At 40.6% G+C, this 17,911-nt stretch overlaps 1 protein-coding gene across 1 annotated transcript in view; it reads right to left on the bottom strand.

The window, feature by feature from the left end:
• The window catches only part of SV2C (synaptic vesicle glycoprotein 2C), a 115,756-nt gene that overhangs the window by 15,929 nt on the left and 81,916 nt on the right, over window positions 1-17,911 (bottom strand). Inside the window, exons 7-12 of the mRNA XM_027671506.1 lie at window positions 16,071-16,181; window positions 14,384-14,472; window positions 13,969-14,133; window positions 11,117-11,250; window positions 9,696-9,899; window positions 8,652-8,811 (exon numbers count right to left, since the gene is read on the bottom strand). Coding sequence (XP_027527307.1) covers window positions 8,652-8,811; window positions 9,696-9,899; window positions 11,117-11,250; window positions 13,969-14,133; window positions 14,384-14,472; window positions 16,071-16,181 — 863 coding nt within the window. The remainder of the gene's footprint in view (window positions 1-8,651; window positions 8,812-9,695; window positions 9,900-11,116; window positions 11,251-13,968; window positions 14,134-14,383; window positions 14,473-16,070; window positions 16,182-17,911) is intronic.

Genomic DNA, 17,911 nt, shown 5'->3' with positions numbered 1-17,911 from the left:
TACCCAACAACCATTTGAAATCTATACAGCCTCTAACATGTATGTTAGCACTTGTACAAACCAATCAAGATTTTACGAAGAACATGAAGGGACAAACTAAGCTATGCTGGCATGAAATATGAAACTGCTTATCAAGTAAGTAGAACACACTACGTGATTACTTCAAATCCACACTAAAATATAAATATGAAGATGAGTGTGAATTCATACAGAGACCAAACTTGTTAAGATTTTGAAGCTAACTTAACTCTGCTTGCAGGCAGTTAATGAGGAAGAAACTAAAATATGTGCCCTGTATCACATAGACTATACATTGCCAAAGTACTCACCACACTTACACCTGGCAGAAATCCAGTATGATCCCTAAATAACCTAGAGTACAATTTATGAAACACCTCTTGTATTACACTGCACAACACCAGCAAAGCCCCAGCAATTCAGCAACTGGCTGGTATCCAAGAGGAGTTACACAGGAAGAAAAGAAGGGGCTACCCAGCCTAGTCTCTTGTGTATAGTAGCCTGAACTGGCCTCTTTCCACCCACTTTGCTTCCAGCCCAACCTCCAGCTGCCCTTTGCTGCTTGTTTGTGGTCATTTCACTAACTGGGAGTAAGAAAAAAGTGTAAAACAGTGGGAGAGTGAGCAAAGATTTTGTGCCTAGATTGCTTCTACAGGGGAAACTGGAAGCTGGTTTCGGGACCAGATTCACTCTGAATGTGGCTTTGTAGTGAAAGAGGACATAATCTTAAGTATGAAGACCTTTATATGCAAAAACAAAGCTTTGTGCATTATATATGTCTGGAAAGGCTGTTGAGCCCTATAGTTACTTGCAGAAGCTGGAAATTCCCATCAAACTCTGGCAAGCTTTGCCCAGTTGTGGAGATTAGAGGAGTCTGAGAAGGAAGGACAGGACCACCAGAGGTGGGCAGTGCTGGTCTGGATAAAAAAATACCAGAGAAAAAATTCTAGTAAGCAAGTTCTTTGAGTACCTGAAGGCAATGATTTTCAAATTGTTGTACAAAACCTGAAGTAGCTTTGTTCCAGTCTAAAAAAATCCATTTAGAACTGGTTATTTGCTTATAACCCAGCTGGCAAAAAGTAGCAGTCATGGTTCCATCACTTTTGGAAATTTTGGAAAAAAGTCAAATCTACAGTACATGTCAACGAGGTCTTTCCTGGCACAGGTAGATTTGGCCTATTGGCCTTTTTGTATTAATAATACAAGGAGACAAGTTTTCTCTCTGATCCATTGCCAAAGACTCAACAACTCAGCTTTAAGTTTCTGAGGGGGAATTCCAGGCAGTTATTCCTGCATACACAAGGTTTTTAAAAAAAACAAAAAATGGGTAAGAACTTGCTACAATCCCAAAGCTATCAGAAACTATTAAAAACAAGCACTAGCTACAAATACAGGTGCCTTAAAATATGTACAGATATATATAGAGAGATAGACATCAATTACACTCTTTTTATCATTCCTAGTAATGATGACTTTTCTTCCTTCCATTAACACCAGTAGCCTTTCCAATTATTTTTCTTGATTTCATTGTAAGAAAATATATGTGGCTGCTACATTCAGGAATACCAAAAAGAGAGCCATTTCTATAGGATATTTATTAGAATTATGTCATAAATTTTGGATGATGAAATAAATCTTGCTAGAAGAAAAATTTTCTGAGGTGTAATAAAAATACTAGCACTTAATACTAAAACTTAGTGCTTGGGATTTATAAGTAGCACAGAATTGCTATTTGACGTAATCACAACTGTGGACATCAATTTCTTGTTTGAAGAAGCATGTATTTTTAAAATGCCAATGAAAAGAAAACAGAGAAGCCGGTGTACACTTTTCCTCTCCTGACGGACAATACTAAAGCCAGTTGCACCTCTTTCCAAAAATTTACACTTGCCAGCAAGGCATCATACATTTATAAAATAGAAGTATTTTTCACTGCATTGGAAACTTCCAATAAATGATGTAACAAGCAGCACTGCAACAGGAGAAAGGACAGACTGTCCTTTGGCAGGAATCTGGGCAATTTTCCATTAAATTTTTTCAAGGGAGTTGAGACAGGAGAAATATCCCAGTCTATTCAAGATAATGCAGCTTTTACATTTTTATATTCTCATACAACAGAATATGACTCAACAGTTCTTCCTTCAGTCCATTAAGTGACATAAAATCAAGATTAAAAAGTACCCTGTATCTGGAAAAAAAAACCCCAACCCATGTTATCTAGCAGCAATGCTTTCAGGACATGAACATTGTCCTGAAACTTCCTCCGAAAGCCCTGAAGAGTCAAAAGCAGTTCCTGAGACAATTTTGTACCAACTTAATGCTGAGTATGTATACTTCTAGCAGCCCTGCACACAAATTCATAGCAGACTGATTAGCAGATTAGGATGGTTCAGTCAGTGATTTTTATTTATGAGTCACACCATTTCATAGTCAACTGACAAATGCAGTTATATTGCTGGTTTGGACCAATTACTGCCTTCATAGCCAGTTGAACTAGGGGAAACCCAGAAATACTCCATTAGTGTTTTCAGAAATACTACTCATTAGCTTTGTTTTAAGTGAGAGTAGCAGTTAGACCTTCTTTTTTCATGTGAAACTACATTTGTGGTATTTTTCTGATTAGGTGATTGTAGGGAACATGTCCCGAGGTGCAACGGGTAGGCACCGGAGCTAGGGAACATGCGCAGAGCCAGACCCTCCTATTGGTTAAGAGTCACGTGGGATCAAGGTATAAAGTACCGCGCGCCGTTTAAATAAACCTCTTTGTTTACCACCTCACAGAGAGCGTGCCATGATTTCTTTATTATATAAAGGCAGCGTGCACGTGCACGCTACATATGGCGACCCCAGAGGGGACCGAATCTACATTAGATAAGATATTTTAAAACCTGTAGCAGGTTCTATCGGTAGGATCTCCGGTTATCATTTTAGTTTTATAAAGTGGGAGTCCTTTTACCGAAAAAAACTTAGACGTCTGTAAAACCGTTGTCTCAGTTGAGAAATGGAAAGCTAGTTTAGTGAGCTCAAAAAAAGATAGGTTAGTGCACAGAAAAAAGAAGAAAGAAGAACTCGCCGAGAGATCGGAGCGGGCGGGCACCGGAGAAAGCGGAGCGGACCGAAACAACATCTCAGCGGTGAGTGAGCTGAAAGGCAGCCTGCGCGGCCAGGACTGCTCCCCGACCGGCAGCGTGACCGCAGCCCGGACCCCCGAGCCGCGGGACGCGCTGAAACCGCGGGGAAGCTTCTGCCGCGCCACCGCCGCTGCCGCGGCTGAAACAGCCACGCGGACCGGCGCCGCAGCTGCCCGCACCACCCCAGCCACCCCGCCCGGACCCCCGCTTTGGCTGACTGCCTAGCAGAAAGCCCCCAGCTCCACGCCGCCCGCCTCCCCTGCAAGCGTTCGCTGCCCCTTCTCCGGCCCCGCCCCCCGCCCAGAAGCCGCGCGGGACAGGGGAAGCTACACCGAACGCCCGCAGCCCCCGGACCCGCGGCGCCTAGCGAACCGCGGGACACCCGGAGCCGCTCCCCACCGACCCCCGGCCGTCTGTAAGGACTGAGCCGACCCTTGAAATCGGTAAAAACCGCCGAAAGCCGCCGCGAACCCACAGAGAACCTGTTGCCGCTTTTGCCGCCGCTTCCCCGCCGCCACCGCCGCGCCGAGCCGCCACAGCCGCCGCGCCAGCAGCCGCGGAGAGCACAAGGACCCCGCGCCGCAGCGCCGCGAGAAGCCGCCAAATCGCCGCCGCAGCCGATAGCAGCCCCGCGCCGCGAGAGGACCCCGCGCCGCCGCTGCGCCGAAGGGACCGCCGCCGCCCGAGCTGAGCCCCGAGCCCGCCCGAGCCGCGAGAGGACCCCGCGCCAGCCGCCGCCGCAGCAGCCCCGCGCCGGGAGACGACCCCGCGCCAGCCGCGTGCCACCGCTGTTTGCAGCCGCCGCCGCTGAGCCGGGAAACCAGCCGACCAGAACCAGCAGCCAGCAACTACACAAAGAACTTCTACCCGCGCGCATCCAAACCACCGCGAAAAGGTAAAGTGAAGAACCTCATGGGCGCCGCCATCTTGCCCATTAAAATGCCCAGGTACTGAACTGTCTCTTCCGGTCCCTGAGCCGCCCCGCCCCACCCATAGGCGCGAGGGGGGAGGTAGCCCCGCCCCCTCGCCGCCTCCGACACCCGCCCACACCCCCCCACCGGTAACCGAGGCTACCGCAGCCACGGGGAGGGGGGGAAGGGGGGAGGAGGAGGAGGGATTCTCAGTAGTTCCGTCGGGAAGCAGCAGGGAGGCAAAAAGGGTAAAGTCGGATAAGAGGTGGGAAAACAGGGGTAAAGCAGTTCAACTGGGTGGCCTGAAGGATAATCGGGCATACCCAAATGAATTTAGCCAAAGCCACACCCCTCAGCCTGAGCCCCTACACGGAGCTATTCAAAGGCTGAGGCATTTGGTAAGAGATAGTGGCATATCCCTAAATGATGCCTGCGGATATCCGAGGGCATCGAATTCCATCCATTTTTCCACCTCACATGACACAGAACATGTGCACTCCTTATCTGACTTTCGGGAGAATGGTGCCAAAAACACACCAAACACCCCAACTGGTATAACAGTAAATCCATTGACTGGAGAAGGGAGACACAGCACAGCAGGTGCCCAATTGAATCACTCCCGAGAAAAATACAAAGTAACAATCAAACAGGCGCTGAGAGCCATGAGAAGGCTTCTCACCACAGACAAAAACAGCAACCTGCCCAGCACAAGAGTGTTACACAGTCGTGCTGAGCAAAACTCACTACATTTAAACCGGCTGCGGACTGCTTTGTATAGGCAAATTGAATACAATGAGGCCAGAGAGATGCTGTATAAGCAGTTGGCTTCTGATGAGGTGAGCACAAGCTGTGAAAAGGCTTTGCAAACCCTCTCTGGAGGGGTTGAACACAGCACCGCTGAGCTGGTTCAACCTTACCAAGGATTTAGCTCTGAGGAGCACCAATCTGCCTCTCCAGCTGCGGCCCTAGAAGCCCAGCTAGGAATACGAAAAGAGGCCAGACTCAGAGCAAGTGGTGTCAGATGCAGTAGCACTGACCGCTCTCAAGGAGATTATATCTGGAGACCCCTCTGCAGCAATGCCCCAAAATACTCTAATGGCAAGGAATGGGCTGAGTTACACCCAGGGTGCCGAGGGCGAAACAGGTGCCTTGCTGCCAGCATCGCCCTGCTTGTTGCCGTCCTGCTTGCCGCCTTCTGTGCCACAGGCTTTCATGTGCCAGAAAGGAAGCAGCTCGAAGCAAGCCCCAAAGTGACAACAACCAGCCCAGACAATGCCCTTATATACTGCACACCCAAAAAAGGTGACAGATGGAGAATGCTGCCAGACTATAGAGCAGTAAGCGCAGTCATAAAGCATATAGGAGCACAGCAGCATGGACTGCCTTTACCCGATGTGCTCCCAACGAGTTGGCCGCTATTGGTAACTGATTCAAAGATTTGTTCCTCTACCACCTTCCTACACCCTGAGAATGTTCCAAGGCTTGCCTGTCCCATCATGGCCTTGTGCATGGCCCGTGCAAGTATATTGCTGGGCTGTCTGTCCTCAGGAAATGCAAATAGCCAAGCAAGATATCAGACAACCACAATACACCCTCATACAGGTAGCATACCAATGAGCATGGCCACAGAAAGTGAACTGCCTTTTACTCTTACTGCTCTAATCCAAAATGTCCAAGATGTAGGGTTATAGCTTGCAGCAGAGAAAATGCAGCAACCGTTACCCTGGACTTTCCTTGGACAAGAATTCACGCAGCAAAAAGATTCTCCACAACTGCTGCAGCTCAAGGTAAAAAACACTTTATATTTACACGAGTTGCAAAAGCTTTAAGGGGCCACAAACCGGTTAAGGCCTATTTTAGGCATAACCACAGAGGAGCTACACCCTCTGCTTCAGCTGCCAAAGGGAGACTCCAGTCCAATGTCTAACAGGCTACTGATACCAGAAGCCAAAAAGGTGTTAGACATTCGTACCAAGGCAATAGAGAGAGGGATAGGCAGAGGGAGAAATCCTGAACTACAAATACGCCTGACCCTCATTCCCAGCAGGTATCAACTATTAGCAGCCTTGTTACCGTGGGATCAGACTGAAAAAGACCCACTGCAACTTCTAAAGTGGCTAATTTTGCCCCATGTACTGTCTAACACTGTGTGGACTGTTAATGAGATGTATGCAAAGCTTGTCATTCAAGGCAGAGAAAGACTGCAGAACTGAAAGGAGGGGACCCTGCCTTTACCACCATCGACATGCCAGCTCTGAAGGACAATTTGGATAGGATGCCAGCTGAGGACGCAAGGTTCCGAGCTGCCTTAGCAAGCTTTCATGGTAAAACTCTAATGCATCTCTCAAAACAAAGGTTGTGGGCAAAGACAACTAATCTACCTTCCAAAGCCACGACCAGATGCAAACACGGACCAGTGAAAGGCTCCAGGGCCTTCACACCTGCATCTGGAAACAGCATAAAAGGCTGTAATAACTCAGGTAAAATCCTGCTACAAAAAAAAGGGAAGGACAGACGCAAACCACGAACCACAGCTGTGCAGGTTCTGGAAATGACCTCGTCTGTATTGCCTTGGGAAAGTTATTAAGTGATCTTTGAATGTTATAACTGATTTCTGTTATGTTGCAAATTGGTGCCCCATCTTGAAGGGTTGTTTGTTTGAGATGTCCTAGTGCTTACTTGTTAATTGAAATGCGTTCTGTTTGGTTTCTTGTGAATTACAGAAGGTTTGGATCTTCATACACATACATACAAAGTAACATAATGACAGGTAAGGGCCAACAACTGATAAAGAACTGAGTGACTGACAAAATAACAACATTTAACATCATATCTAAGGTCTTGAAGCAAGCGAAATTGTCTAGTTCATTTTTCCATCAGGACATAAGATCCTTAAACAGACAATTCAAATAACACTCAATTAGCTCAAGACTCCATCATGTCACGCCCAAACTGTCAAAAAATCACAACAATGCCATCTCAAAATGCATTAACCCCACATGGTTAATTGCAAATGAGATTGAGCAAACAGATATCACACACATCTCTGAAATGGACATACTATAATATGTACATGTAACAGTAGGTATATACCAGCACCACGTAACCTACACAACACCTACTGCGGAAAAGACCAAAAGTGTGAAACACTTTGACTTAGTTGCCCAGCAACTCTTGGTCCATAATAGTCACAGTAAAGCAGCTATATCTCCTATCAAATAGGAAAATTCTTATATCACAAATGTTCCACACTCACTCGTTACACAGGTAATTACACAAAGAGCACACGACACAACAAAACAGTGCCAACTAAACAAAAAAGGGGGGAGAGAATCTGTATAGCTAAAAGAAAATCTGTGAAAAACCATGTATGTATTAATTTTCAAATTGTGACAAGCTGGAAACATGTGAGTATGAAAGGTAATACAAACCCCAGGCTAGTGTACCTCTCCCAAAACATCGGTCATGGTAAAGGATTTGGTATCTGGGCAGTGGACGGAACCACTAAATCTGATTTGGGATGGAGGCTACGCTGGTGAGTCTGAAGAAAAGAGTTAAAATGAACCCCTTCCAGGTCTGTTGCACCCCACAAGGTACAAAATCACATCAGCAAGAACCAGAATGACGCAGAAGTTATAAGAAGGTTATGTTTATGTTTAAGGTTTACTTTAAGGACGACCAGTGTGGCAAAAAACAGTTTATAAAAACCCATGAATGTGTGTGTATGATGCGTGAGTTGATGGCCATCAAGGCGAATGAAAGTATGAATGAACATGAGTGTTGTATGTCTGGACAAATATTGGAACACTAAAACACATCACAAATAACAATACCTCTGCCACAGGGTCACTTAAGAGAATTTAGTTTTGCTAAGCTTAGCCTGTTTCTTAATAAAGTTGTACTCCCCAGTTATTCAAAACCCTCAGGTTAATAAAGTTTACAAGTTTGCACGGTTAGGCCAAGGCCTATAGGTTAATAAAGTTATTTCTCCAAGTTGCACTACCCTATAGGAATATAAGAAAGCTTTAAAAGGTTCACAATAGGACTATAAGAGGCCAAGGCAAGCAGTATGCTGGATCATTGCAAGCCTTGGTAGTTTATAATGTACTGTTCTGATTGTTTGCGCTGTTGCCTTTGTAATGTTCTCGTGACTTTCTTATACAATTAGGAAGGGGGAGATGTAGGGAACATGTCCCGAGGTGCAACGGGTAGGCACCGGAGCTAGGGGACATGCGCAGAGCCAGACCCTCCTATTGGTTAAGAGTCACGTGGGATCAAGGTATAAAGTACCGCGCGCCGTTTAAATAAACCTCTTTGTTTACCACCTCACAGAGAGCGTGCCATGATTTCTTTATTATATAAAGGCAGCGTGCACGTGCACGCTACAGGTGATATTTGATAAAAAATACATACCAAATAGCTCAAAACATGTCATTTTCCCCACTCGTTTTTCATAAGAAAAATTATTTATTTGGTCCACTCAAAACATCACTACCTCTGTAAAGCTAATATGTAATCATTTCTATTTGCCATTTCTGCTGGTACATAGAGATAGTGTCAGTGAGATTAGGGGATATGTATCTGCATATACCTTCTGTCTGTAGGATAAAGCTCCACAGTAATGACATCTAGGGAGTTCCACGCTGAGATGGTGAGGCCGTTGTAGAGGCACAGCATACCTATCATCATGGATTCACTGGTCCCAAACCACAGGAAAAAACAGCTGATGCCAGAAAGGACCATGGAACCACCTAGGTACAAGGCAGGTGAAACGAACATGAAGTGGAGAAATTTTTAAAGAGTAATCTTTGTGTTGTCTAATGTTTCTATACACACAGTGTAGCTAAATAAGTGATGCAAACATTTGAGTTAAAAACTAAAGAGACTTTCTCTGCTGGTAAGACCAGTCAGGAAGATAAATGCTGAACGAACTCATAAAACAAAACATAACTCCTCAAAAATTAGGATAGGTCATAAAGTATTAAGCTGGAACCCTCTATGAACTCCCAAAGCAAACTGCATGGGGAAGGTCCCCATTCTTCTTCGTTCATCATCTTTGCAATTACATGAAGCTTGTTCATATATTATAGCAATAAAAACACTGACTGGGAATTGTATTTATATAGAGATAGTCTCCTGGAAAATGAAGACAATGAACTATCACAGTTATTTAAGTAAATTGAAAACAGATTTCTCATTGCAGACAATCCACTGGAGATATCTTTCAACTGTGTTCCTTTGCAAAATAGATAGCAAAGAACTGCCGACACTTCCAAGGATCTGCTCCACTAGCTGACTGTCATATATGCACACCTTGCTTTCCTCTCAGCTGGAGCAAATATAAACCCAACAGTCATCACTCTCCAAAATCTCATTCTAAAGGAGACCATTCTAAGTAATGGTCTTGTAATATCAGTGTGGAAGAGCAATGACTGATAATGTGGCATAGCAGAGATGGCCACAGAACCCTTTTTTTCTAGTGTTTCTAAACTGGAGGCTTTTAAAAACAGCACTTATGATGCCACATAAATGAAGTATCTGCAGAAGGAATGTTTTGCATTTCTCTGAGCCAAATTCCTTGAAAAGAGAACATGTTATTTTGGTCTTCTTCCCTGTTTCAAAGTGAAGCCCCTACCTAGCATCGTTAACCGTCCTATTCTGTCCATCAGGAGAGCAGACACAATATTCCCTGGTAACACTGCCAAAGTTCCGAGGAAATTAACAAAGTAGATCCAGTAGGCACTGTAGTCGTCATCAAAAGAAATCTGGCATCCTGTCCTGACGTGAAAAAATGTGCAATTTATCAATTCACTGTCAACAAATTTATACTGCTCGAGATCTGTGGAAAGAAGAAAAAGAAACATTTCAGCTAGCAGCCAACTCCACATGCAGCTTTTGATTAAAAACATTTCGAGTTTAAGTAACTTTAATGACAGCCTGGAGCTTTCACTGCTACGTAAAAGGGGACTAGTTACTGCTGTTAATTTTGATAGCTTTTTGTCTTACTAGAAAGATTTGCAAGCTCATGGAAAAGAGCAACTAAAGCCTGGAATTAGGGGGTTATATTGTATTTTTGACCTGTTTGGACTGTATTTAGTTAAGGTCTTTCAGCACCAGCTGGTCTTGCATAAAAAGCACTGGGTATCTGCAAATTTCTATGAGTCAGTCTTCCTTCACTTTCCACATCAAAAAACCTTTTAGATGAGACTGCCGATTGTGTTCAGTATGGTTTGACTTCCTTTAAGTGAAATACTCCTACAGAATTTAGTTCAAACTGATTTTCATTTCTGAGAAGGCCTAATGATCTTAAGTTTGCCCATAGATGAGTTACTATACGTAGGGCAATCTTCTGCCAATACCATTTCAGAGATCTCTCCCTATACTTCCACTTTTTGTTCCTCCTGTCAGCCTTATAAACCTGAATTAAGAATTCCTTCCTTCTACACAAAGAAATCTGGGCTTTGTTTGCTCTGAAACCTAACTGTATTATTATAATTATTATGGTTGTTGTAGAGCCAGGAAAGCAGCAAGAAGTGCCCCATGTTTCCAGCAAGCTTAGTTGGCCCTGTTCTCTTTCAGTTATGTTTTATTAAACTGGAAAAAAGAGTCTTCTGTTTCCACATATGAAAATACGGATTCACATTTTTGTATTCACAATACTTAGGAGAATAGGAATAATTATAGATTTGGGAGTTTGAATCCTGAACTCAGATTCCCCTGCCACAGCAAGCACAATAAACAAAGTATTTCACCTGTCCTACCAGCTACCAGCAAAGCAGTAAATATGTTTTTTCTCTCCAAACTGAATCTCTTTAGAGATGGTTGAAATCAAAGAGATGTTTATTAACTGAGTTAATATTAGGTCTGTGGTATCTCTTTTGCAGTGTGATCCTTCCACTTCTCTGTCATAACACTGTGAAGGTCTGTTGTTTTTTATAGATTTTTATTCCCTACAAGAGGACTTCTTGTATGCCTTCTTAGAAATCCAGAAATTATAAATGTAAGAAAAGAACATGCAGCTGAGCAATGGGCATTCAGGGATTTTTCTCATAATACCTGTGTTGTAGAAGGTGGTATTCACAAAAGTACAGTTCCTGAAGTATGTGTTCAGTGAAGTAATGTCTTCAAACACACAGTTCTTAAAAAGTGAATCTTCAAATGTTACTGATTTAAACTTCATCATAATAAACCTGCACAATACAAATAATTCCTGTCAGTCTACCTTCATAGTTTAGAAGGAGCAACAGATCAAGGTGATGCAGCTATTTAGTTCTAAAAAATCTCAACCTCAGTAAAAATGATTCCTTAGATGCATTTTGCAGATGTTATTAATGATTAGCTCATTCTAGAATACTATTTTTTAGAAAAAGAATTAGTAAGACAAATTGTTCTACATAGTTACTGGCCCTAACTGGTAATATAATTTCTTTGATAGTATTTCTATTCTTACTTGTCCTTAATCATCAACAGAAACTGATGTCATGATGTTCATGGAACAGCCTTGTAAAATCATTATTGCTTTCAATTTGACATTACAGCTGGAAATTAGGAGATGCTTCAGAAACTCAGTCCCTTGGAATAAACAAGGACCTGCTAATACCAACAAGCTGAAAATAAAGAATTTCTTAAAAAATGTTTATTTCTCCAGATGAACACACTAGTTACCATGTTAAGCTCAAATGCAAAACATACTGGTCTAAATTTTAAAAAATGTTTTTGCAAAATGGTTAAAATAAAACATGAATTAAAAATTACATCGCCAGTTATACAACTAGATATCTAACTGTAAGTATGTCTTCATTACTCCTGTGCCTGGGGATGCAATTACAATTACTGTGCACATAAAACAGGTGTAAATGATTTGTTGGTGACTTTATTTCTGAATATCCTCCTTCCTACTGACTTTCATTTAACACACAGGTCTTTGATTATGACCGTCAATCGAGACATTAATAGAAAAAATCAATCACAAAATATATTACAGTAACTTTCTACCTATATGTCATTACACTAAAACAATGCTGTAAGACTTTTTTAGTAAAAAACAAATCGTGCTAATAATAACAACAACAAGATGTAGAAGTACATCATTATTTTTGTGATGTCTTTTATTTCACATGAAGGTGTGGAAAAGGGGCAGTTTTGGTGGCAGACGTCATGCAAAGTGGCAACGGTTTGGAAAGCAGAACTTTAATTGTTATACGGCAAGAAGATCTGTCTTCCCAAAGTCTTCCCAAGACAGACCTGTCTCTGCTCTAATTAGACGTGGTGTGATTAGCTTAGTATTTGTATTATTACAAGAGTAGTAGTAGGAATAGCAACATAAAAAATATATGCTACCTACAAAGCAGTGGGAATTAAACTCTCATGAATAAAGGTGTTGAAATCATATCTTTATGAGAAAGGAGAGAAAAAGCTAATAGTGTTTATTACAGTAAGCAACTTATTAACTAATGAATTTTCTTTTTTGCATTGGTCAGAATAATGGTGTTTTCAGTCCATTAGATTTAGTTACTATATCATTTCTCATTTTGACAGAGTGATTAAAATCAGGCTAGAGTTCAGTGTCAACTCATTATCACTTTTCATATAGCTCTTTCCATTCAAATTTGTAGCCTAATTTCAGAGGAGAACAAAAAAAATTAGTGATTAGATTAGTCAGTTGGAACAGAAATGACAGACTACATGTTCTTCTAATGCACTTTTTACCCTTGGACAGGAAACATGTGACTACACTAAAACTGGTGTCGCGATGATTTTAATTAAAACCCAACAGGAATGTAATGTAGTAAAAAGTCAAGTATTGATGGATTTTCTAGTTAAGAAAGAACATGAAGAGAACACTGAGAATGAGTGACTAGAGTACTGAAGCATGTGGGAAGGAAGGGTATCAAATGAGTTCATACTTCTTGGAAAATGCTTTGTGAATCTCAAATAACTGTCAGAAGCATATTAAAATTCCACATTTGGAAGAGTAAATTAGTGATTTAGGATAGATTAGATTAATAGATTAATGTTAGATTTAGCATTTTACAAGAATATTCTGTTTAAATTGATAAATGAAATAACTTATTTTTTTCTGCAATGCATAAATCTTTAACTCTGTCAGAACTCAAGTTCTTATAAAAAATTATAATAATAAAAAGTATTACAAAATCATTAATTTTATTCGCTTAGATACAGATTTTCCTATGAAAATAATAATTACTTATCACCATGACTTCCATGAGACCATTCACATGGTTGTTCTGTATATTTCTTAATAGAAACCAGATACCTAAAACAGTTGTGTTTAATTTTCCCCCAAGTTATCTAGTTATCTGTCAAGTCCAGATAAAGCCTTAATATATTTGGCTTCAGCTAAAAAAATCACAAAAGGCACTGCCAGAGTGTTGTTTCCCATTTCAGAGCTGTTCATGCTTTTTATTGGTTTACGGTAATGTTTAGCTTTCATTTTTCTGTGATAAGATCCTAGCCTCTCAATGTTCAGCATTTTCACAGAAGCATCTTTCATCAATATAAAAAATCAACCAGCAATAGAGATGAAAGTACATCCTTCCGCAAACCTCTACAATACGCTGCATGTGTTGGATCTGAAAACCTTTGAATTCCACTGTGAAAGGAAACACCACTGACTTAGGCTTTTTGGTCTGGTTTTCAGCATGACAAGGAAGCTGGGTTTGCATGGGGGATCCTCACACAGGAACCATATACAAGTCTGTTTTTCCCCATGCTCATGAACCATAAGAAATTAGCAACAGAAATAAATTGTAACAAAAAAGAAACAAAAACATTGTATCATTACCTAAAGCCTAAAGGGGAAAAAAATTAAAAATGTGATTAGGATGTGCTTTAAAATATGTATCTGTTTATTCCAGTTAAGCCAAGATATGAGGAAATCTCTAAACCTGTCATTGATGTATTCTCCATTGCTGTGAATCTGATTTTCCAGTGTGAAGTTGAAGACGAAATGTGAAACCTCCTCATTGCGGAAATGTTTCACTCGGGATGCATACTCATCTGACTGCAGATGTTTAATGACATCAGGAAACCAGACAGATAAGCCATAGTAGCTGTGAAAAACAGAAAAACATCAGGCACCAATCTCACTCCTTCAGAAATCACACCAGAAGATTCCAGTTTTCTGAAGCAGATATTTCTTATGAGCCAGGCTTGCAACCAAGAATAGACTAATTGACAAATATAACATTTTGTGGAAAGATTCTGAATAAAACAGATAATCATAGTGACAGAAATTTATATGCAGATGACTCTTCTGTCTGTCAAGAATATAAAAAATGGTTTAATCTCAACCACTCTTACCCAAAAGACAGGGTGAACCATACAGCTGTAAGTTTGATCGTATTATCCTTCACCGGGTAGTTGAAGCATCTCATAAACGTCAACCAAATCTGTAAATCATTAGGAAACACATTTATTTACATTTTTTTTGAACAATTTTCTTAAATGATAGAAGCTTTTTTTTCCCTGATTTGCTTGCATCTTCAGGGCATGAGAGAGAACAGATCAGATCTTTGGCCACACTTTTTTTGATGCAGCCCAGGATATGATTCACTTTCTCAGCTGCAAGCACATGTTGCAGGTTCATATCAATTTTGTTGTAACCAGTGTGGACTGCGCCTATTAATTCACCCTGCTGTGATCACCTCAAACTTTCTTAAAGTTAGACAGCTTCATTTCACTGTCTCAAACAAAAAATCGATCTTCTCAGAAAGGTTTTCTTCTCACTTCCCAGTATTACAGTACTTTAAATTTAGGCAAAGTATGTTCCATGATTCAACAGTGATACAACCAGAGTTTGATCTACCATAACCTACCATGACTAGAAACTGACACCTGAACTATATGAGGAAAATGTGGTACTACCCCTAAATCAGAGACACCATAGCAGAGCTGACTGAGAATGGTGTTCTCATTTCTCTCTCTCTCATCTCAAGATGATCTCCTTTAAAAAAAGAGAACAGACATTGTTCTAAGAGGTCCCAACACGCCTCACGCAAAAAGGAAAGTGCTCTGACTGAGGGTCTAGTCTAGCGAGATAACAAGAATGTGAGACAATGAAGCTGCAACCCCTTTAAAGCTGGTTTAGGACATAATATTTCAGTCTCCAACTACTCCATTTTTGGTCAATAACTATAAAAACTTGCCCAATTTTTTTTTCCATGGGGAAAATGTGACTTTTCCTAGCAAAATAATTTTGTGACAAACCGTAGTTCTGAAGAGCTTTAAGATGTCAGATTTTTAAGAGCTGTGAAAAATCAGTTTTGAATTTTTTTTAAATTAATCAATGAGGCTAATTTTTCAATTTTCATTATAAGATTCAAAGATACAATGTAATTTTGGTTTTACAAAAAAAAGTAACAAAAGTATAAGGAGCACAGTCCCAGCAAGTTTGTATTAAAGTCTGAAATATCTCTAACATAGTTTTGATATGTTAGAGATATATATAGATATAAATATATATATATATATATATATGATACCATAGTTTCTGGTAAAACATTTGACATGCCTACAAAATTCATGCAGATAGAATGCCTTCTTATAAAGGTTTTATTGACATACATTTACAAAATTTATTCGTGAATTTACCATTTGTAATTAATGTGGCTGTCACAAGTTCTTCCTAATAATTTCTCATCTCATCATTTGTAACCTATTTCCATAGGTATATATTGATACGCATTCCCACTACATATTTATTTTGGGGTGCTTGTGAATATGACTATGTAATTACTAGCTATCACTTGTGTAAGGACCAAGGCAGCATTTTCATTTTCAGAAGCTGAGACCAACCTCTGTAATTCACCTGCATCTTTTCTGGGTCAGGAAACCAAAACCTTACAGTGGTTCCTGAATGTCTCAGTTGCATGGAAAATGGAGCATTGCAGGTATTAACAGCATGAGCTCAGTGAATCCTTTCCACTTCAGAAAGCTAATCAAAAAGAAGAAAGGTAATTACAGAGTGAACAGAGATGTTGATACTTACACCATACAGCTCTGTGCGGATTCTTACAAAACACCTCCTGTACCAAGTTCCGGTATCACTCTCTATTTCTATGAGCTCATCTATCTGCTTTGGTGTTTTGATTCTGGTAACCTAGAAATAAAAACAGAACACAAATCTTTGTATTTTCTTGAATCATTAGCTGCCTATAGAGGAGTATTTATAGGGTTTATTAAATCCCATCTACTAAAAATGAGCAGATATTAAACCTGTGTCTACACTAGAAATGCTTTAAATGTATAAAGGAATAGTAGCACACTGTAATGACAAAGGTCATTATGGATGCAACCGTACCAGAAAAGCTCTGCTTTCAAAGGATGCAGGAAATAAATTTCCTCTGGCTACAATAAGCTATTGCTGTCAGATTCTTCTAGAGTGTTGTATATCCCCCTAATGGCACAAAGTTTAAAACATGATTTAAACCATCAAACAGTTAAGCATGTTCAGAGTTTGCTATCAAATTGTTTCTGACTTGCTATCATAACGTTGCTGCACGTCTGTTGATTAAAGAGAGAGCAATGAAAAGAGAAGTATTCAAAATGTCATTAATTAATTGTTGAAAAACCCCTTTATTTTGTTTTTATTTTGTGTAGCGTTAAACAGAGAACTTAATGAAGAGAGAAAAAGTGAGGTGAAATGATCTGGAACCATCATGTTATTGCTGTTATGAACAATCATCTACTTTATCAAAAGTGAAATAAGATAAACAGACATCAGAGAAAAATACAGAATCACCAGTGACAGAGAATGTGATGTTGCCTATAATGCTAATTTTCACTTGCACTCCTGGGTAGCAGAACAAGAATGTGTTACATGGCCTTTCCAGACACAGGACCTGACAAACTTATACCACTGTATGGTTCTGGTTTTGGCTTCTGCTCTGGTCCCAGCTTAATAGCGGTATCACGAAAGGCAGTGTATTCATCCACAGTTTATTTTCAAAGAAGACAAATAGAGATTGGAAAGAAAATTAATAAAATGGGGAAAGGGACTGACATAGAAGGAAGGAGAGACCAAGAGACTGACTGTTCAGTGTTTGGCTGCAGTTTCTGAAGGTAGCCATAACTTGTGTTTCTTCTTAACAGACTGAGGACACACCCCCCCTCAACCTCCAAGCGTATCACAGTGGATTACAGGACATCAGGTAACAGCAATATTGATGGTAAAGTTCTAGTTTTGAGCCCACTGCTTTTACAGATGCACCAGCAGCCTCATCCCATGAACAAGAACAAAGAAAAGCCCACTAAACAGTTTGAGCTATAACCACTCTCATTTCTGAAGTACTACAGCTCATTGTCTTGCCAGATCATGACTTTGTCCAAAGCCTGTAACCTTGTCATGACTCTTCCAATAATCCTGTTCACATTATTCCATTGATTTTAAGCTTTTCTTAACTGCTTTTATGAAATGTGTTATATAAAAGTTTGACTCGAGTCCTCAAAGATTATCTGAGATCTACATGCAGAAATCCTTACATACCACAACTCTGAGCAAGAAAGGGCGTGCCTTTTGTATCACACTGTGTAAACCAGTACCACTCCTACAGGCTCAGGAGCAGCCTTTTCACCACACTGAGCACCTGACTCATTTGGAGACATGGAGGTTGGGGGACCATTTATATCCTAGGACCACTGTATGTGACTGGGCACAAAAGTTCCCAGGCCTTGATGGTTCTTTAACATATGAAAAGTCTTATTGAATCAGGAAAATATTCCATCTGGACCATGCAAATTCAGCTGCCAGTATATGAAGAATGAAAGAAAAAAAAAAGAATACCTATTTTAATGAAAATAACACTTTTGTTTAAAAGCAATTACTAGAAA

This window comes from Neopelma chrysocephalum, unplaced genomic scaffold (assembly GCF_003984885.1).
Source record: "Neopelma chrysocephalum unplaced genomic scaffold, ASM398488v2 Primary Assembly neopelma1_97102, whole genome shotgun sequence".
Taxonomy (NCBI): Eukaryota; Metazoa; Chordata; class Aves; order Passeriformes; family Pipridae; genus Neopelma; species Neopelma chrysocephalum.
The sequence above is the reverse complement of the archived record's forward strand: the minus strand, read 5'-3'. Positions and strand labels throughout refer to the sequence as shown.